This window comes from Neopsephotus bourkii, unplaced genomic scaffold, assembly GCF_033783945.1.
Source record: "Neopsephotus bourkii isolate Nb327-2 ecotype Australia unplaced genomic scaffold, CSIRO-AGI_Nbou_v1 NB_234, whole genome shotgun sequence".
NCBI classification, from domain to species: Eukaryota; Metazoa; Chordata; class Aves; order Psittaciformes; family Psittacidae; genus Neopsephotus; species Neopsephotus bourkii.
The window spans coordinates 14,716,845-14,737,294 of NW_026900744.1; the positions used below are offsets into that span (position 1 = coordinate 14,716,845).

Sequence of the window (20,450 nt, forward strand, 5' to 3'; positions counted from 1 at the left end):
GACTGGTGAAATATTACACAGGGGTGTCTTCACCCAGGGGAGAAATCACAGAAAAAATAACTGATATTTTGGTAAGTCATGTGATTTTGGGTCCTTGGACAGGCAGGGTTGAAAACATACTGACTATGGAAGAGTGGTATCCCCTACTGTGATGGGCTCTGGCTTTGCATCACCCCTGCAGCTCTGTATTCTTTTTGACACAGACATGAAATGCAGAATTAAATTATTCTTTGGCTTTCCTTTTCCCCTGAAATTCAGCAAGATTTTGAAATCCCTCCACCTAATGCTCTCGTCTCTTTGCATGAAACACTCCTAATTGCTGATTATACTTTTTGAATATAACCTTCACTGAACATCCATTCAAAGAAGACCGATGGATGCTGCTGCTGGACAGAGCTGTGCTTTTGTACTTCGGTGTTCAGATTGAGATCATCCAACTCAGCATGCAGATGCTTTAAGGTGGCCACTTACCCTGCCAGAAGAGTTTGATGCAATGGCTGTTCAATTATTACTTATATTCCATTAAAAGATTTAGTTGTAAGCTTTTAAGTCTGCAAAGTCAAACTTTCAGAAGAGAAGAGATTCCCATGCTAAGGCAGGATAACCTTTCTGGCCTTGTATGCCTATGCACTATGACAGATTTTAATTAGAGGATCACATGGAATTTTTGCAAAGGATCCCCTTATCGTTCAGTGCACAGGGTTCGACATTACATAACATTTTCCAAAGAACTCTAATCCATAAAAATCCATCACGGAAAACTTCCTTAGTGTTGATATTTGGCAATTAGAGAGCTGAGTACAGAGCTTGTGGACTAGAAAATGTCAGGCAGTGATGCTTTCTGCAGCGCTTCTAACTTTGGAAATTTCTGACTGTAATTACCGTCAAGTGTAAGTGCTTTTTTGTCCTGGGTTGGCAGAAATATGTAATGATGGCTTACAACATAGATTAGTTACAAACACAACAGGTCATGTAATTAGCCTCAGTGGCATAATAAAACATAGCTGCATAGCAGCCATCAGCCCCTTCCACACTGGCTGGCTCTGGATTGAAGCAAACTGTAGGGTGAATATGGAACTGCTCATGAACAGCACATGAATTCTCTCCCCGCTGCCTGCCTCACATGTGAAGACCACTCTCAGCCCCCAGGGATAGAGCACCAGCACGGCTGAGGGTGAGACACAGGTGCTTAGGAGCGCTTATGTTCCTGCCTGCTTGAGTGAATGGTCCAGCCCTTTAAAGACCCCTATTTAATCCATCCCAGGATTCCACACTGTGTGAGAACATCCATGTTTTAATGACAAAGTGAGTAATAGTCTCCAGTGCTTTGTTGGGAAAGCCTTCATGAATCCACAGTATCATTGCAGAGCAGGACACAGAGAGAAAACGGGAGCATCCTCCCACCCCTACTAACACCATGGGCTCTGCTGCCAGGAGAAAAAACGTTTCCAATTCAATTGTTTTCCTTGTGGCAAAGCTGAGATTCTCATTCAGGACATTTAAAAGCCATAAATCAAAGCATCCACAGTAGAACTAAAATTGGTCAAGATCATAGAATCGTTTAGGTGGGAAAAGAACTTTAAGACCATCAAGTCCAACTGTTAACCTAGCACTGCCAAGTCCACCCCAGTATAAGCCAATATATTAACTGCAAAAGTTATTTAAGAAAACAAAAGTTGTCAATTAAGATAACATAAAATTAAATCTAGCAACACTATCTGTTTAGAGTTAATGTGTCTGATGAAAGTCTAATACTTAATTATGGAAAATGAAATAAGCATGAAAATGACAATTGAGCAGTATTCCCCTCTGATACATTCACAGAGCTGAGTACTAAAAAAAATCTTATTAATCCATGGAAATGATATATAGGTCAACTTAAAACAAACAAACAAAAAATCCAAACCAAACAGAAAGAACAGAGGCCAAATCTTAATTTAAATACACATTCAGGCATTTGCATCAGCAAAGATCAGGCTTTCCAAACAGGCAGGCAAACATACATCATGGTAAGCTAAAGTGGCTCTAGTGCCTGCTTAAAGCCATCTTACCGAAGCGAGTGCACAGCTGCATTTTCTTTCAAAATACTACTGCAGCCTTTTAAGAGAGAGGGGAATAATCTAAATTCTGGCAGCAGGGAATATTTCACAAATCATATATGCTTTGGCATCAAGCCCTTAAAGCCAGGGGCCTTTACTCACAGGCTTTGCTGGGAGAGATCCACCCATCTCAAGTGGGATTAATTAAAAGAGGCATGTATCATGCAAATAGTTTCTGTTTCCTCACAGAAGTATTCAGAGCACATAACCCAAAACAGCTTTAGAATCAGAGCGAAGCAAGGAAGAAAATTATTTCCTGCTCCCCTAACCATTTTCCTTTCCTTGTACAGTAAGCAAGAAACAATGAGAAAATGCCGAGAGCTCACCAGTTCTTTACAATTCTTTTGATTAAATGCTAATGGAACTGAGGAACAAAAAGGATTTGTTTAAAGGCAGGCTGTATCCCACTATAAAGTGCCCAATTCTCCAAATCAGACATGTGCTCAGCCACTGGCGGGAAAAGGACAGTCCAAGTTTTACTCCTGAAAATGATCTTTTTATCTTAAGGCAGAACAGGAAAAAATAGAAAGCTCGTATTTCTTCAGCATGTCAGGACTTTCAGCTCCACATGACAATGACGGGGGCTTCAATAAAAAGCTAGATGAACTTTAAAAATACAACTGTCTTCTCAGGAAGTTAAACTGTTTCCCTAGATATGAGAGATATGACACTTCAAGGAATCATTGCAGAAAATGGTGCTACAGCAGTCAGAGCATAGAGCCTTAGTTCAAAAAAAAGTCACAGAGAAAGCTCAGGTTTCCAGAACTCTTCCTCAAAACTATTTTTTTCCCTTTTTAATATCTCAGACCCGTTTTCTGACTCAATTTCCTATGATCCTGCAAAGGCTGTTATTAAAACCAGACCAAGCGTAGCAGAAATTCCAGGGCTCAAAAGAAACATTTAATAGGCACAGGAGCCGGCCACACTGTCCCCCTCAGGTGATTTCCCCTGCAGCCCCTTCCCTGGGATTTCCTCTGTTGGAGTTTAGTCAGCAGGAGAAACCTGAAGTTTCGGCAAAACGGCAAACCCTTCCTTCATTCTTAAGCAGCTGAGTTTTTTTTATGTCTGAAGCTTTCATAGCTGCAAAAAAAGAGAACTAGGATCCACTCCAGAAATGTGTATTGCAGGTATTTTTTCCACAAAAATGTCAAGCAGTCATACATTCAATCATATACCCAGCTACAGCAGTTTAAAAACACTGACCTCCTTTATCAGCCACTGCTTTGCATTCCACCAGTGGCAGTCCCAAACAGTTGTTTTCAGGCTGCTTACCCAAGAGTGTTTTGTGAGCTAGAAGATGCCTTTCTGGTCTTCATCCCACCTATCACTTTAGCTTCAGAAGATTATCCCCAGACATGCTTTTGGCAAACCAGCTCAGGAAGGCATTGTTCATGCAAAATCACAGCCAGGCAGGACAAAGGAGACATACTCATTTGCAAGGCAGGTGAGACAGACCAAGGGAGCTATGGTTCTCTCCAGTAGTACAACTGACAAAACACTGGACCTCATTTTCTGTATCTAGTCTGTGATCTATCCTGTGATGGCACAGGGGAAACACCAGTGCCAGTGCCCTTCAGCTCAGTCTGAGACTCTCCCAACAAGGGGATGCTGCTTGGACTTCTTCCCTTCCAGTGCAAAGTTGAGTACCCAGAAGGGCAATTCTAGGTTTCTCCCCAGCAGTCCTACTGCAAGCTGTTGGATATCCACTAAGATCAAAGAGTGTGTTTTGTGCAACAGTGGCTTTTTCATAGCACGTATGTAAAAAATACTTCATGTTTTGGTATACCTAATTTATTTATTGTTCATATCATAAAAAGAAATTACATTAAAACCACTGAACTTCAAATTTAAGTTACTGATAACTACAACAGATCTCACCTATTTAAAAGAAAGTTTTTCTCAAAGGGTCCTCATCTCATTTACCATTTCTAAAATGGAAAATGTGCACATTTTGTTTCTATTTAACTGGCCTTTTTTTTTTTTTAACTGTGACTAATTTTAATGTAAGAATTGATTTATTAAAAAATGGAGAAAATCCTTTGTTCCATCATTGCCTATTCTGTCCTTGCCTCTCATAATTTAAGAAGTTACCAAAGCCCTCAGAAGCAGGCTTTCACATATATATGTGTGTGTGTATGTATGTATGTGTGTATATATATGTGTATTATGTCATTGTGAAAACAAATATTAGCACATTTTATTCATAAAAAGCAGTTACTGCCACATGAAATTATAAAATATGCAAAGCCACTTTTAAAAGTACTGATAAATGCAAAGCCCTGGGAAGAAAAGGAAATGGTGTGGTTATGAAAATCCTATTCCTTAACTACTTGGTTAGTACCATATGATCTACACTGTTAGACAACTATGGACTGCTTTCAACTGGCTGTAAATTACTTGCCTGGTGGGATAAGAATCAGATTCCTATCAGTTTGTTCCACAGTCGTACAAGGACTGTTCTTGTTCTCTCCCAGAAAAGCCATTACCTCCTCTGGTGAGGACTCAGAATGGTAGGAGTTGTTGTACCGCTGCCATTCTTCTGGCGGAGGGGTAGGTGACCTCTCCCTGCATGAACCCCTACGTGGGTATTATACAACCAGAACAGGGGCTCTTAATATAACAAAATCTAGTGTCTTCAAACTGACTGATGGGAATTTCTTTTTTTTTCCTCCTTCATGAAAAAACTTACTCTCTTGAAAAACAAAAAAAATCATATTTGTGCTAAAAATTGTTTCCTCAAAATGCCTGTGCCTCTTTGCAGGGAATACCCAATTTTGCTTTCTTATAAGACTTGCTCAACAAACAGTGCTCAACTTTCCAACACAATGCAGAATCTGTCTGTTATGCTAGAGTGAGAGAACCATGCCCACCACCAGGAAGATTACATACTTACCTTGGGACACTGGGAGGAGCCCGGGTTGGTCGAGAGGGAACCTGGGGAGGTCCACCAAGAGCTTCACCACCACTTGGAAACTGAGGCAATGGTCCTGGGCGGAATGGGACTGGGGGAGCCCCCGACTGAGGGCCTGGAGATGGGATTGCAGGAGCAGGTCCTCGGCCGGATAAAGGTCTGGTTGGGGGGTTGCTTAATGTAGGCCTCCTTTGAGTTGAGGGACTTGGAGGAGGTGATCTAGTAAAATATCAGAAATTTAAAAAGCTCAGTAAGGTAATGGGTTTTTTTGTTTGGTTGATTGGGGTTTTTTTTTATTATTTTTAAACACAAAGCTTTTTTTATGCCTATGACAATTCCTTATCTTGGCATTTTCCTTTGTTGTTGGTGACAGAGCATCACATATGCTTAAGTCTCACATCTTTCCCACAGAGAGCGTGCTTTACAGTAGTCAGAAATAAACATGAGCAAAGAATCATAGAATAGTTAGGGTTGGAAAAGACCAAAGGATCATCTAGTTCCAACCCACTGCCATGGGCAGGGACACTTCACACTAAACCATGATACCCAGGGCTCTGCCCAGCCCAGCCTTGAACACTGCCAGGGATGGAGCATTCACAGCTTCCCTGGGCAAGCAAATGTAATGGATTTTAATACTAGAGTTCCAGTCATGTTAAGTGGATTTTCTAGCACACGGAGCCAGAGCTTGCAAGAAGAGGCTCTGTGGATGCATAATCGGGGTGACAAGCGGCTGCTATCTGAAGCATCAGACAAACTATAAATCCACAGGATGGTCTTCTACAAGGCAAATATTCTGTCTGTTTTCACATACATATCCATAGATATGTATATGTGGGAAAATTATTTATTTTCCCTCACTAATGTGATTAAAGACTTCAGGAGTATCTGTTCAGAAAGACAGGCAGGAGGGGACCTACCGATGCCAGCAATGTCTGCTGGTCCTAAATTTCATTGCAATCCAGATTTAAGGATCCTTACCTGCGGGCCTGCTGAAGCCAAGAGTCATCTACAGGAGGGGGTGCAGGGGTTGAGACAGTGCTAGTGCTAATATCACCAATGATTGCTAAGGCTTCCTTTAGTGCTTGGTACATGCGGAGCATTTCATCTCGCCTCTGTGCCTGTTCAGCCGACTCCTCCATTAGAGTGTTTTGGTCCTCAGAAGAGTATAAGTGAGCCAGGAGCTCTGCGTTGATAAATTCTTTCACCTATTTCGTCAGACAAAAAATACCCAACACCAAACAAATAAACAAAACAAAACCAACAAAAAAAGCCAAACCCTATTAAAAATACAATACTGAACAAATAAAGTGTGAGAGCCATGAAACCAGGAGACATACCTCAATTTAATCAGTTTCTTCTACTACCTTACAACAATTCTACTGGTTTTTGTTAGGTCAGATCAGTTTTTGTTAGGTCAGATCAGGGACTAAAATGCGCTGAACTCACTGGAAAAGGATGGACTGGACCTTTTAGTAGCTGCCTGCACACAGATGGGCTTAACGCAATTAGGAGGCTGTATTCTGAGACAACGACTCACATGTGAGGATATGATGGCTTTGTGCAGTCACTTCACAAGGCACTGCAGCCTGTTTTTTTGTAACTGTCTTTGAAGCACTGGACATGGTGGGAGTTGACACTGGTCTACCTCTCTATGGTGACACGTTTACAGTTAATTTCAAACAGGCTTCCCAACAGTGCCTAGGAGTCAGCTGGCATTTTGGTCCAATTTTAAATGGCTGAGAGGTAAATAGCAGCCATCTATGATCAGCAATACCATCAGATACTAAATTCCCCTGGAAATGGGAATTTTCAGGCTTTATAACATCCCTGTCAATTATTTTCTTAGCAACAATTTACCCTACTGTAGAGGGTGTCTTTCATCTACAACAACTTTGTCAGATTATAAATATCCCATCCACATGCTTTCAAACTGAAGGGAGAAGTCTCCAAGTAATCTAATTTACTATATTGATTTTCTGCTGTGCTCTCCTGGTTATGGAAACCTGGGCCACATTAACAGAGATAAAAAGCTAGAGGTATTCTGATTGAGTAAGACTGTAGTAAGTATACCAACTGCTGACCTACTAAATCCTTGCATTTGAGACTTTCATTGCTGTTCTGATCTATTTCTCATCTGGCTTTTTGCTCTATAAAGCTTCTTTGAGCTGGAGATACTAGCGATAATACATTCCCAAGATCCTGATTATATAAGCCTGAGCTCTGTTTGCCCGTCTTTGTGCTAGTTCAGCAACACAGATTTAAATCCTGACAGTTAGACTAAGGCAATGTTTTTGTTCAGACAAGGTCAGTAAGAGCAGTCAGACTGTGTGGGCATGGGACCCTTTACGGTCACCCAGCATGAAAAGAGGGCCAGGACAGAATTTACAGGGAACTAAAACCATATTGCTGGGCTTGGCTGTCATTTCCCATTCATGTATGACAGGAGATGCACAAATTCTTAGCAAAGCCTGCAAAAATTTTCCATGAGTCTCATGCTGTTTTCCAGTAGATGGTACTGATCAAGAGCCAGAGTACACTACTTTCCTCATGATTGCCAAAAACTCCACATTAAAAACAGATATCATAGTTAAACAGCATCACATTCTACTTGATGAAATGAGCATTTTAATGGCATCACTTCAAAAAAAAGAAGTCCTAAAATTAGATTAAGGCCAGAGCTGATTGTAAAAGCATTGTTAAACCACAAATATCTGTTTGAAAAAATCAGCCTGTGACAATTATCATGAGAGATTCCTGTCTGCCACTAGCAGGAACACTTGTGGAAGGGTTAGACTGCTGCGTTAAGGACGGTTCTTGGATCAACCTCTTGCCTTCTGCAAGCAGATGCACTGTAATAGACAGAGGAAGATCTTCCATAATAGCTACTTTCTCTATTGTCTCCAGCTTGGAAAAGGAAGGGAAACTGACACTTATTCACACCTTTGCTTTTTTCTAGGAAAGGACTGACAGGAATGGTTTAAAACATTTGCCTTTGCAGACATCAGACCTGCAGTCAAAGCCAAACCATTGCAAGGATCTGAAACACTAATGCCACAAGGCCAGTCCTGTCACACTGAAGTGGGGTAAGGTGGGCTTGCAGCTTCGTTCTTCAGTGGGCAGGCTACAACATATATCACTGCCTCAAATGCAAACACAACCCATTCCTTTACCTTAAGTTTGGCAGTAGCAAGTACTTGGGAGTTTTTCTACTCAGCTGAGATTGGTATCAGCACTGCTTACGGAGTATAACACACTGTCTGCTGTAAGACCACCCCTCATGAATAATCTGCAATACCTAGGCACCATGAAATATAAATTCTGAAATGCGTGTTTTGGTTTTGCATGTTTGAATTGCTAATGGTAACTCAATGCAGCTCTGTGTGGTAAATGTATTTTCTTTTAAGGTAATCAACATCCACCCTAAGGGAAGAATAATGGATGCATTTGAAATACAACAATTTAGGCTTAGGCCTCAAAATATGCTTAGGGACAGCATCTAATTATTTTCTGTACACTGAGTTTGAATCTGATACTTCCCTGGAATTATAAGTGCTCATTTGCAGGCCCACAAAGTGGAAAGGAAGTTCTAGCAGGACTTGGGAGGTTACAATTGTCATGGAAACAAACTCCTTGGGATCAGTTTCTTTCCAGAGTTTTGGAGGCAACATGATGGGGCAGCAGAAAGTTCAGAATATGCTCATTAAGGGGGAAAAAGGGGGAGAGAGGAGGGGTGTTTTTACATAGCTCCTGGTGAATGGGTTGGACTTCTGAAGACTCCAAGGAACACACACACAACTTAACAGGACCCACCTTCTGTCACAGCTCCATTGCTTTCCAGGTCTTTGTACAGCCTTTTGGCATGGCTCAGCAGACTTAATTCAAGCATTTCTTTCTCTGTTTAATTGTGCTGATTTTTTAAAGATTTGATATTTAGCTGTTGTAAAATACGGTATTTTACTGGCTATGCTGCACAGAAAGAAGCGCACTCATGCTTCTGGTGTCGCTCTTCACAGACTTTTAAAATGTTCTGGGTCTCTGCCACAAATTTAAATTCTAGGATTGAAGTGCAGGTCTTAGCTCACTTGCAAGCCCAAACACAGCTATGGACTATGAGGTCAACTGAAAGGTGGATGATGTTTTAAGTCAGTTGGTTTTGTGTGCCATGGTCATCCAGCCTGGCAGACTTTACCGGTGTAACTAGCAATATTCTGCTTCTGAGTAGAGCGCACTCTTCAGAGACCCTTAAACTACTCCATATGAGGAGGTGAGTGGCAGAAAATTTAGTGTAAACTTTCAAAAGGAACTACTTGCCAAACTGCAGTTTATGAAATACGAGCTAAAAGCCAGGCCTTTCAGAAGGCACTGGAGTTGTGCTAAGTCAAAGCAGCAAGTTCCTAGCTGTGATCTGGAAAGAGCAGAGCGAACACAAACACCCTATAAAGTCTAGAGCATGGCTGATTTCGGGAAAAAAAAGGACACTTCCGTTGTTCTCATGCTCTTTTGTAAAAAATCACCCACAAGTAGAGCATTATTTAGAGCCTGACTCCCCTACACCTAAAGAAGTTAATAGGATATCTCTTGCCCTCATGCAAAAATTCTGCTTTTAGTATATGTACCAGGAAATCCCATTGAAATTTCCAGTCCAAGCAGCTAACACTTTAAGTACAACACAAATTCCACAGGGCTAATGAAATCCATCAGATGAAGGCTAGATTGCTCTGAGTAGAAAGGAAATGCTACTTTTTAGCCAGATTTGCTGTATAGTATATTGTAATTGTAAAGACTGATTGGTTTGATGACCTCACAGAAAAGGTGCTACCCATAACTAATGAGAGCTGTGCTCCCCATTAGAAATTTATATGTCAGCAGTGGCACCAATACCGAGTTTAGTTTTCAGTAAGGGCAGAAACTCTGATTCTGACTCTGCCAGAAACTGGCAGAACTCTGAAAGAAAGCGAGGCCTGATATCCTCATGCGGTGAAAAACCAATGATCTCAAAACCATTTCTTTAACCAAATAATCTTCAGATCTAAGAGACACGCACAGAGTAAATCAACCAACCACATCTGCTTATCTAAGCAGCAGTGTCCAAAGCTTCTAAATTTATCCCTTGAAAATGGTAACCTGAAAATATAAAGAAACCCAAATAAAATAAGAACTGTTTTGAGAAACCATGACAAAGGACTGCAAACTGTATATCAAGGAAGTACAACTCTGCTCTCATGATTTCAAGGACTGCCTAAATGGAGCTCCCAACTCCCTTTTCTGTTATATCAAAAGCAAGACAGAAAAAAACCTGACCCAAAACCCAAAACCCACCAAGCCCAAAGATCATTGATTTACCTTTAAATAATAACATATATTCTGATTCAGATGTAAATTAACTGCATCATTAGCATTTTGGAGTAAGCACTCCAAGCAGTGTTTCAGCCTCTGAGAAGGCTGCAGAACTTCCTACTACTGTGGAATATTGGAGTATTTTGTCTAAGAGTGCGACATCTATGGGAGTGTGTTCTGTTTAGTACATGCTGTTGTTGCTGCTCTATTCACGAGGTATGTTTCAGAGTAAGGAATTTGACAGACATGATAAAATAATTTAGAACCCTGGCTGCTACTTACGTTATTGATCATAAGGTGCATGATTGTTTTCGGTATCAAGTCGCGGATACATTTGTTGATAATTGACATGTAGGAGTCCACAAGATTTCGAATTGTCTCCACCTGTCTCTCCAGCTGGGGGTCCATTGAAAAATTGTCCGCTTGGCCGTTCTCATCGTTTTCAGTCTACATAGAAGAAAAAAAGTCAACTCTTTCAGACTGCAGTAAACTGGAAATATACTGGGGGGGAAATGGACTTAAACTGTAGTAATCCAGCAACATAAACCACACGAAGAATGTCTGGAGGTTAAAATATGAAGTACTGGCCTCTTTAACATTAATGTTTACCATCATGAAATTTGGGCCTTAAAGGTTAATGCAATACAAGATACAAGACCTTTTTCACAAATTACATTATATATTTCCACACAAATTTGTAATTTTATATGAAAGAAAGTCTTCAGACAGAGAATGAAAATAAAACCCCAAGAAATGTCTCACATCACTTGCTATATTATTTATTATAAAATCTTTTACCATTTAGATTCAGACAGCTTGACTTACGCAAGGAAAGAAGCACTGCAAGTCTGGATTTTGAATTTTACCCTCCTATGGGTAAAACCCATTCTTGTTACCTAAGGCTGACTCAGTTGTGACAAATTCCACAGTTCAGCCTCAAACTTGTTAGATGTGAATAGCACCTATATAAACAAAGGATTTATGAAGGATAAGCTACAAAAGCATCACTGGTTCCAGTGCTGAAGGCTCAGCGTAACATCGGCTGGATTATATATTAGAGATCTCTTCTTCATAGGACAGAAAATTACTTCTTTGTATGTAAACAGTTGACCTAATTAAAGAAAATACCAGGAACTAACTGAAGTCTAAAAGGTATGTACCTTGCTTTGATCTGGCCTGTATAAATATGAGAAAACCTAAAAATATAGTAGGAGCTTTTTGGTAAAAAATCAAACTGCTCTCTGAGGCTCAAATATGCCAAAATAATGGAATTTCAACCTGGAAAGTACAAAGAACAATGTTCTTTCCCAAAACATTGACATTTAATACTTTTTCCTGAAAATAACCACCAAAGCCATATTAGCATTAACAGTAAAATATAAACCTGTTCTCTTGGTACCTAGAAGCATAACATGAAGAAACGGAAAATACTTGAAAAAGTGAATTAACCGTTAACAAGAACTAGTTATATACCAGTGAGATCCCTGGCAGCACAACTCCATTTACGCTATAGCGTTTAGCTAAAATTTGCACATCACTAGTGCTTTACAGATTCCCAGAGCAGTTGAGATTAGTAGCTAATCCATTAGTGAAAGACTGTGAGAGCTAGATATGCAAATATATCACCAAAGAGGCTCCTCCTTGCATGAAATGCATTCTTGCTGGGCCAAAAAGAGATTCCTAGTTTTATCTCCTAATACAGGGTGTGTTTCTGCCCAGGCAGCATTGGCAGGTAGACCACTTTGCATTTTACTCCTTGTAATCTATGCCTTGGTCAATCCAGTCTAAATGAAATGGCGATGGCTGTAATTTGTTAAGAAGTAAGATCTGATGTACCATTTAGAAACAAAACTAAATATATTTAGCAAAGTTTCCGAAGTTCAGATTGCTTTTTATTACAGAAAAATTACTGGAAAACCATCTAATCTTTAAAAATAATTAGAAGTGCTACCTAAAAATCTTGGAACTGCAGAGGACACTCAGAGAACTCTGGATGGAAAAATAGTGTTTTCAGTTCTGTAACATCGGTAGACACACTACCGTATAAACCTTACTCATTTCATTAATAAACTGCATATGCCAAAAAGTCACAGCAGGCAGATTGACTGTTTTCCTTAGCCTCCATGTCTGAAAAGAAACTAATTTTCCCTGTGAAATACCAAATAAATGGAATATCACACATCTGTCATTTATCTACAGATTTTAGCCAAGTACTGCAGACTGAAAATGCCCCTTCCTAGTTCCCCTGCATTTGACGTCTCTTTCTTTTCTTCTTCTTTGTCTATATAAAGTACAGTTTGTCCATGTACTTTTTTTTCTTCACTGTTTAAATTACAGATTGCAATAGGATTCTTAGCTGGCTAAGCAGCAAAGTGACAGATGTTTATCATTATCCTCATCAAGAGAATGTAAAGTAAAAATAGTAATTTGTCTGATCTTTAAGGCAAAGGGTAATAGTCTCTTGTTTGAAACTGTAATAGAGCTGACTTCATACTGTTGATTTATTTTCTCTGAAATCAAAAAAGATCAATCTTTCATGAGTTTACAGTAATTTATTATGAAAGCTTTTGGCCATAGTATTCTTAATGATTTGATGTCTCAACTGAAGGCTTTTCATGCCAGAAACCATCTTGTTTGCATCGCATCATGCACATGGAAATCTGCTTCTAACAGATTTCTGTGCTCTCCAGTACACCTACAAGTGTAGGTGTTATCAGGCTTTCTTCTGTAAACTGTCTCTGCACTGTGCCAACAGCAGCATATGAGAGTAAGGTTGCCTGATAAGGCTGGGCATCATAACAAGACAGTAGTGATATAGACACCCTATTCCATCTCCATGCCATTCTTTCAGAACAACTGGGTTTCACACTGAGCATCACTGTGACTCTAGCTTCAGTGCAAGCCACCCCTCAGCCCAAGTCCCTGCCACTCTGCATTTTAGAAGGGCTCTTGCAAATCTGTGGCAATGAATAAACCCAAACCAGAATACATAAGAAAACCCTCACATTTCTCTGACTGTTGTTGAATAGAATGTTTGTGCTGAACAGAAGAATGAAGAAGGTGGAAACAGGCTTCTGTTTCTCCTTTCCCAACAGCCAAGGCAGCTACTGTCTGGCCCCTTTCAGTGCTTCCCATCCTCAAGCCAGAACTTGCTAGTTCCAATTGCAAGTGTTAAGTGACAGCATATGAATCTGGGCTAAGTTTTTGTTTGGTTGACTCGTGCTTAAAACTGCTATTAATTGTTGACAGGGATGGAATAATATTACTTCTAACAAATACAACTGCCATTACTTTAGGAACTTTTGCAAGTCTCCAACAAAGAAAGTATGGAAGAATCTAGAGTATTAAAAACTAGGTGAAGAAAATTAGATTCATCTTGGAAAATTCAAACTCAGAATATCTGATGAAAATACACCAAAGATAGAGAAGCAATAGGTGAAAGAAACACAGACAACGGGAAGGTAACATGGAAACTAGGATAGTGCTTCTATTTATATACACATACCTATTATCACAGAGAAAAGGTTCTTCTACTTTCTCTGCACTTTAGGAGAATTAGAATAATATCCATTCTTTGCACTCTGTCTTTCATAAGTTGTTTTGAAAGTTTGTTGAATGACTTTTCATAAGTTGTTCATAAGTTGTGATCCTTGCATGGAAAAATGCTAGTAAAACACAAGGTATATGTCATTACTCTTCTACCTTTCCCAAGTTTAGATACGTTCTGCACAAAGAATGTATTAAGGATTAACTAAAGTGTCATACAAGAGAAGACTGGAAACTGCATGTGAAATCTAAACCACTTAAATTTGTGGGAACTTTACTGCTGGCCGCAGCGGGAATACGGTTTTACCCTACACATGCATTTCTACCAGAACAGTTATCGGTATTCTGAAGACTATAAACTCTCTACTGCAAGAGGGAATGATTCAGTGTGGTACAAAGGGGTGCAGGCACGAGGAATTGTGTGTGATTAAAAAAAAGAACAAAACAAAATCCACAAAAAAACCCCACCCCAACAAACAAACCCTACCAAAAACCAACAACAACAAAACAAACAACCAGAAAAGGAACTGTGCTTCAGGATAATCTCCCTGATAGTGGGAACATGCATTCTGAAGAAAGACCCCAAAAAAATCCAGGAAAAGTGGTTCCTTTTGAAATTCACAGCAAAACTGGGTAGCATACTGAAAACAGTCCTGAGCTGGCCACACAGAGAGTGCAATACTTCTAATTTCCATGATTTCATTACATTCAGGGCAGCTGCCAGCATATTTAAGAATGTCTTGTATAACATTCCTGATGTCAGTTCCAAGAAGGAGCATTTGCCTAGCATTTTCATTAGAGAAGTGTATCAACCAATTTTCTGTAATCAAAAAGGCATTCTATTAAAAATGACTGAGAGGAAGCAGACTGGAAGGTGACTGAATAAAGGGTAAAAGTCAAAGCAGTGGTAAAGAAATGCGCTGTATGCTAAGAAACATGTTCATGGCTGCAGCAAGAAACCAGCTGCTTTCATATCTTTAATTTACAGACGCAAGTTCATAACAACAACCGCCACCTGAAAATTAATTATTCCATCCAGAATATATTGATATTTTAAGTCACAGCTGCTGAATATATGATCTGTTTTACCTGTTCCTGTCCAAGTAAGGTTTTTCTTTAATGGATGGAAACAGTGCACTGCAGTAGTCCTACCCCCGCCCCGATTTTTCCTAAATCTTTAAAACTGATTATTGATATTCTCTCTTCATTGCAGTTTGATGCTGTATATATAATGTAGCTAAGACACTCTCAGCTGTACATAGCGTGCCTTTTGCCAGAGGACTGCTGAAACCACATGATGGCTTCAAACAGTGAGGTCTTCTTACTGAGAGGAACCGCAAGTAAATGACAATACATTACTTTTGTGTATTTACAACAAAGCAAGCAGCAGAAAAAGAACATTTCCTGGGTAGCTTGGAAGCTGTCCTTTTCCCTCACAGAGGGTGACTTTGCCACTCTCTTCCATGCTTTCAGCATCTTCTGACTTTGTACTGCTGTTGCCTTTACTGAGCCACCCACAGGCTGCCCCTTTCAGCTACTATGCTTTCATTAGCAGCTCCAAGCAGAGGTTATGATCTGGCCTTCCCTTATACGCATGATCTGTCTCACTTTATACCCATGTAAAAGAAAGATATAGCTTAGCTAAATTTGATTCAAAAGTATTTAACTCCCTGGATTAGCTTAAACAATCATCTATTCAGATTCTTCTTTGTGGTTGCAGACATTGTATAGTACAGGCCATTAGCTAAAATCTACTGAATCCACATATTGCTCCACAGATATTTACATAGCTTTAACAATCCCAGACATCCAGAATCTATGTTAGGCTCTCTCCCTGTCTTCTTCAATCAAGAAGCTTATTTGGAACTAAGAGACTGAAAGGAATGATGTGAAAACTCTGACACATTTGGAGTTACTTTTGTCTTACAGCTCTTAACAGGTTGACAACTAATCATGTCAAATCAATCCAATCTCCTTTTAGAGCAGGATTCAGATCTCAACATTAGATGCCACATGTTTCAGACTTCAGTAAAGCTTTTTGACACAATCTCAAATTACATTTTCATTACTGGAAGTGTGCTCTCCCTGCAGTTACTCCTTGGATGCTCCTTTCCACAGAAAAGCAGTCAATGGCTCACTGTCAAACTGGAAAACTCTATCAAGGGGACTTTCATATAGGTTGTATTTTAAATGTACCTTAAGGCTCAGGATGGTGGATTATAGCCTGTGCTTATTGTATTTAGAGATGAGAAGAACCTAGAAGGGCATGTGAATACATTAAATGACAGGCTTGGAGAAACAGTTTAACAATCTAGATAAAATTCATTATGAACAGAAAATATTTGACTTGGGCAGGAACAGATTAGTTATAAATATACAGCATGAGAATGACCACTTAAGAGCAGTTCGGCAGAAAAGGAACCGTGTCTGCAGTACAATATAAGCGGAGTATTAGTCAACAGTGTCTTGCTATTATGAAATCAGCACAAGAACTGTGCATCCAGTTCTGGTTATCATGCTTCCAGAAATTTGTGGCACATTTTGAGAGTGTTCACAGGAAACCAAAGGGCTCTGTAAAATACTACTTGAAAGGAAAAGCTAAGATCAGTTGGGACTGATGAGTTCATAAGAAACCACCTATGATTCTAGGATTCTATGATTCTGTGTTTCTGTTCTAAAGGCTGATGGGCACCCATGGAAGGGGAGAGATGAGTGTCTTTGCGGGTAGGAAAAGGTATCAAACAAATACTTGGAAAGTGTTATATGTAAGAACAGGGAAGCACAAAAATAGATGGCCTCGGAGAGTTGCAGAATCTCCTCTGCAGATTATACCAACATCCCTCAGAAATGGCCTAGTACAGATACCCTGCCTTGAGGCAGGGGAAAGAACTAGGACAACCTCTTGAAGCCCCTCCAGCCCCTCTGCAGCCGGTGGCGATACTGGGTGAAAGCAGCATGGAAATTGTGAGCCCACAACATAGCAACAAGAAAAGGTGTTTCTGAAAATACAAAAACCTAACAACCCCCTCCAAACCAACCAACCAAAAAACCAGTATCTTCTACTTTTCCTTTTGCTCTATGCAAAAATCAAGTAAAAAAAACCCAAACATTGCCATGAATAGCCATCTCCCCTCAATGAATCTGTACTCCAATTTCACCATTTGCTGCCATGTATGTTTCTCACACAAAGGACTTTTACATAACTCTCCCTGCACTGCAAGTTTTGATTTGGAGCCAACAGCTGCTTCATGCCTTTCAGAACAGACTGCTGGACAAGCAAAAGCAGAAAGAGGCTGGCATAAGGAAAACAGCACCTTTGTTTATAAAACAAATACTACTTTGGAATTTGCAAACTTCTCAGTCAAAGAATTTCCTTGTCATAACAACACATCAAGTGCCCCATATTTATAAGAGCATATTAGAAAAAAAAGGATGTGAGATACTACTGGCGTGATATTTGCCATTATTTCAGTGTAGAAGGAGGTCAGTGGATTTTAGGAATCCTCAAATAGTGGTGAGTTAGCTGGAATTCAAGTAATGATGATGATGAAGACAAGAAGTGTGATGATTATCCCAGAAGATGTTCAGGCTGAAATTTATTGTTCATTTACTACCAAATGCATGAAACACATACCCAGAGGCAACAGCCTGATCCAGCAGTGGACATGAATTGTGTGGGGAACAGAATAATCTATTGCTAAAGGAGGTAGTCAATAGGTGGAGGCATCAACTGGGCATTTGAGGATTAAAGGATTAAAGCTATGGCTGTGGTATGCAGCTCCCCCAGGAAGGAAAACAAGTGGAAATCTTGGAGCTTCTACCAAAGACAATGAAAGTAGAAAGCAGGAGAATTAGTCATCTGTGGTGCTGATCAGAGAACTAATAAGACTCATCACAAAGACTGAAATAACCCCTTGCCTTTCATCTCTGTTATTTACCTCCTTACCAAAACCATTCTTAGAAGAAATGCTGGCAGAACTGAGGACTTCTATTTAGCAGTGTAAGAGAAGATCACGACAAAATATTCCTTATTCCAGCAGCAGTCCACAAGACTCAGCTGAAGGATTCCTTTAAAGACAATGAATTGCCTTATTTTATGAGATAAAAATTGGGGAAGTGGGTGTTCAGTGTATAGGTGGCAAAGGCAAATCCTGGAAAACACATTGCCCAAAACTATGTATATATGCCCAAGCTTAAAGCACAGCTTATCTCTTCATGTGCCTATGTATATAATAGAGGAGTTGCATGGTTTTTTTTCACCAAGTGTGATCATTTTAGAGGTAAGCACCCAGAAAAAAAGAAAACTCACAGTTCTGTCTTTCCTACATCCTGTACTGAACTCCTGTTCCATGGCCCCCCTTCATTTCTTCCAAGATGCTAACTTTGCAGCACTTACCAGCCTCCTTTAAAGAAACTGAATACATGAGGAGAAGGGTAGCATGCATAGCTGTGTGCATGCTGGGAGGGGCGGACTTGAAGGAGGCCTTACAGTGGGGGAGCTCTGCAGAGAGTCCAGTGCAGAGTCTCTGTAAATCACAGCCCTGTCTTCTATTTTTAGTTGATCTAATGAAATGTGTCACCTATAACTGCACTCTTCCATAATTGATGATGTCTAGGAAAATACTCTGAAATTCGCCTCTGATAAGCACCTAGAAAAACTTGATGTTTCCTCTCTAAGATGCAAAAGAGGACATTAAATTGTTGTCACCCCCGCATCCCTCGAGCCATGAGAAGTACCAGATCTGTCTCTGCTGGGCCAGACTAAGCCCTGTTTCACCACAAACTCAGTTGAGTACCGACAAATGATCTCCATAGTAAATGATGCAAATAAGAAATGTCAGCATGTTCCAAAATTCCTCAATCTTAATGCCAGTTGTATAGTCTGGATAATCAGTAAATAAATCCCTCTAACTTTGCTGAAATCCTTAGGGGCTGAATATACTTCAGAGAGCACTTCCTAATTCATTCTTACTAACCTTCCCAGCTCTAAACAAAGTAATTTCCTACTTTTCTTAGCATCTGATTTTTCCACTGGCCTCTGCAACACCTGATTTAGCAGCAGTGATTTCTCACTTGTGATTTCTGTTTTGAACTGGCATTGTTCTTTCTCCTCACACATATGCTTGCTGGAATAGCACGAATCAGCAAGATTTAAAACCTCCCATTCTCAAGTTTGAAGCCCCTAAAGGGAAACTGCGGTTGTGATGCCAAGGAACACAGTCGTACGTTATTTGACTTTTCCTCAGCCAGGCTGACAGTGGAGGGGGAGGGAAGGAGGAAGGAAGGGGGAAAGGAGAGGAAGATGGCATTTTAATAGCACCCACACTGATTTCACACAGTTGGATCACTGTGCTCTGGAGCAGCACCATTTCCTTTCCCCTTTGCTTTGCGTTCAGTCAATACTGCTAAACCAGGCTCTACAGGAAAAATCCTCAATCTTTGTCTCGCAGCATGGACCACATTTTACTACAGAAATCTGTCTTGTGGACACCTCCCCTCACAGGCTAGCTGGCTAGCCCACTCTTCACCCCCATTTTTGACAGACCATTACCAACTCAAGCCTTGCACAGGCTCACCCCACCCTCATACCAGATGGGACAACATTCCTGTCAGTAGAAGATGAATTATCCCCTCATTGCTCGCTCCCATTCTCATAGTCTCTGTAGCACCCACATCAAGTGCTTGTCTGAAAAAAAACTAATAACAGGAATGAATTTAATCTAATTTAGCAAGTGGACATACAAGAAGCAGCAGCATCTCATGTAGATAAATCTGCCTTTCCCAGATGTTAGTCATATACCAAACATATCTTGGCCAGAGTTCTCATCAAAATATTTCATTTGATAATTCAGCTCCTAGGATTCAAAGCTCTCATACACATTAATAGGTTTTCCATAAGCCCTCCATCAGGCAGAGTGACAGTGGTCTACAAATTCTGGCAGGAACTCTTACCCCAGTAGAATGTCAATGATCAGCACCATCCATACTCCCCATTTAAGAACCCCATTAACTTTGCAAGCAAAATTTTAAGGTGCAACATTCCTCTAACAGGAAAACCTAAAACTGATCAGAAGAAGAATTTGAAAACACTGAGAGCTTTACTGCAGTGTAACAAATATTGCTAAACAAAAGAAAATCATCCATACAGGAGCATAGAAATTGAAAATCACTGGGTAAATTTTTTCAGGGGAATAAATACATTGTGAGCAACTATGCTGCACATAATCCTGGACCAAATGAAATTAGATACTGCTTTATGACAAAACTTCCATTTTGTACAAGTATGCCAAACCCCTTCTAAGTATCCTGCAAACCAGTGGAAAATGAAAGTTTTTTGGTTTTTTTTTTTTTTTCTCCCTAAAATAAAAGCAAATTATATTTAAGCAACAGTGAGATTCTGGTAAGTTAATACACATGACTGTAAGCAACAAGCATAAACACTTCACGTTATAAGACCACATGCTTGTTAGCACAAACCAAATGAAACTATAAAGTTTACACCTTAAGTTGCTCTGAACTCGTGTCTATGGGGAAGTTACGGGACATCAGTGATGAAC

At 40.0% G+C, this 20,450-nt stretch overlaps 1 protein-coding gene across 6 annotated transcripts in view; it reads right to left on the reverse strand.

Annotated features, from left to right (window-relative positions):
- The window catches only part of DNM3 (dynamin 3), a 178,715-nt gene that overhangs the window by 13,248 nt on the left and 145,017 nt on the right, over positions 1-20,450 (reverse strand). For all 6 annotated transcript variants that reach the window (XM_061345422.1, XM_061345423.1, XM_061345421.1 and 3 more), the window contains 3 exons: positions 10,630-10,794; positions 5,989-6,215; positions 4,993-5,229 (listed from right to left, as the gene is read on the reverse strand). In XM_061345422.1, the coding sequence (XP_061201406.1) occupies positions 4,993-5,229; positions 5,989-6,215; positions 10,630-10,794 (629 nt within the window). The remainder of the gene's footprint in view (positions 1-4,992; positions 5,230-5,988; positions 6,216-10,629; positions 10,795-20,450) is intronic.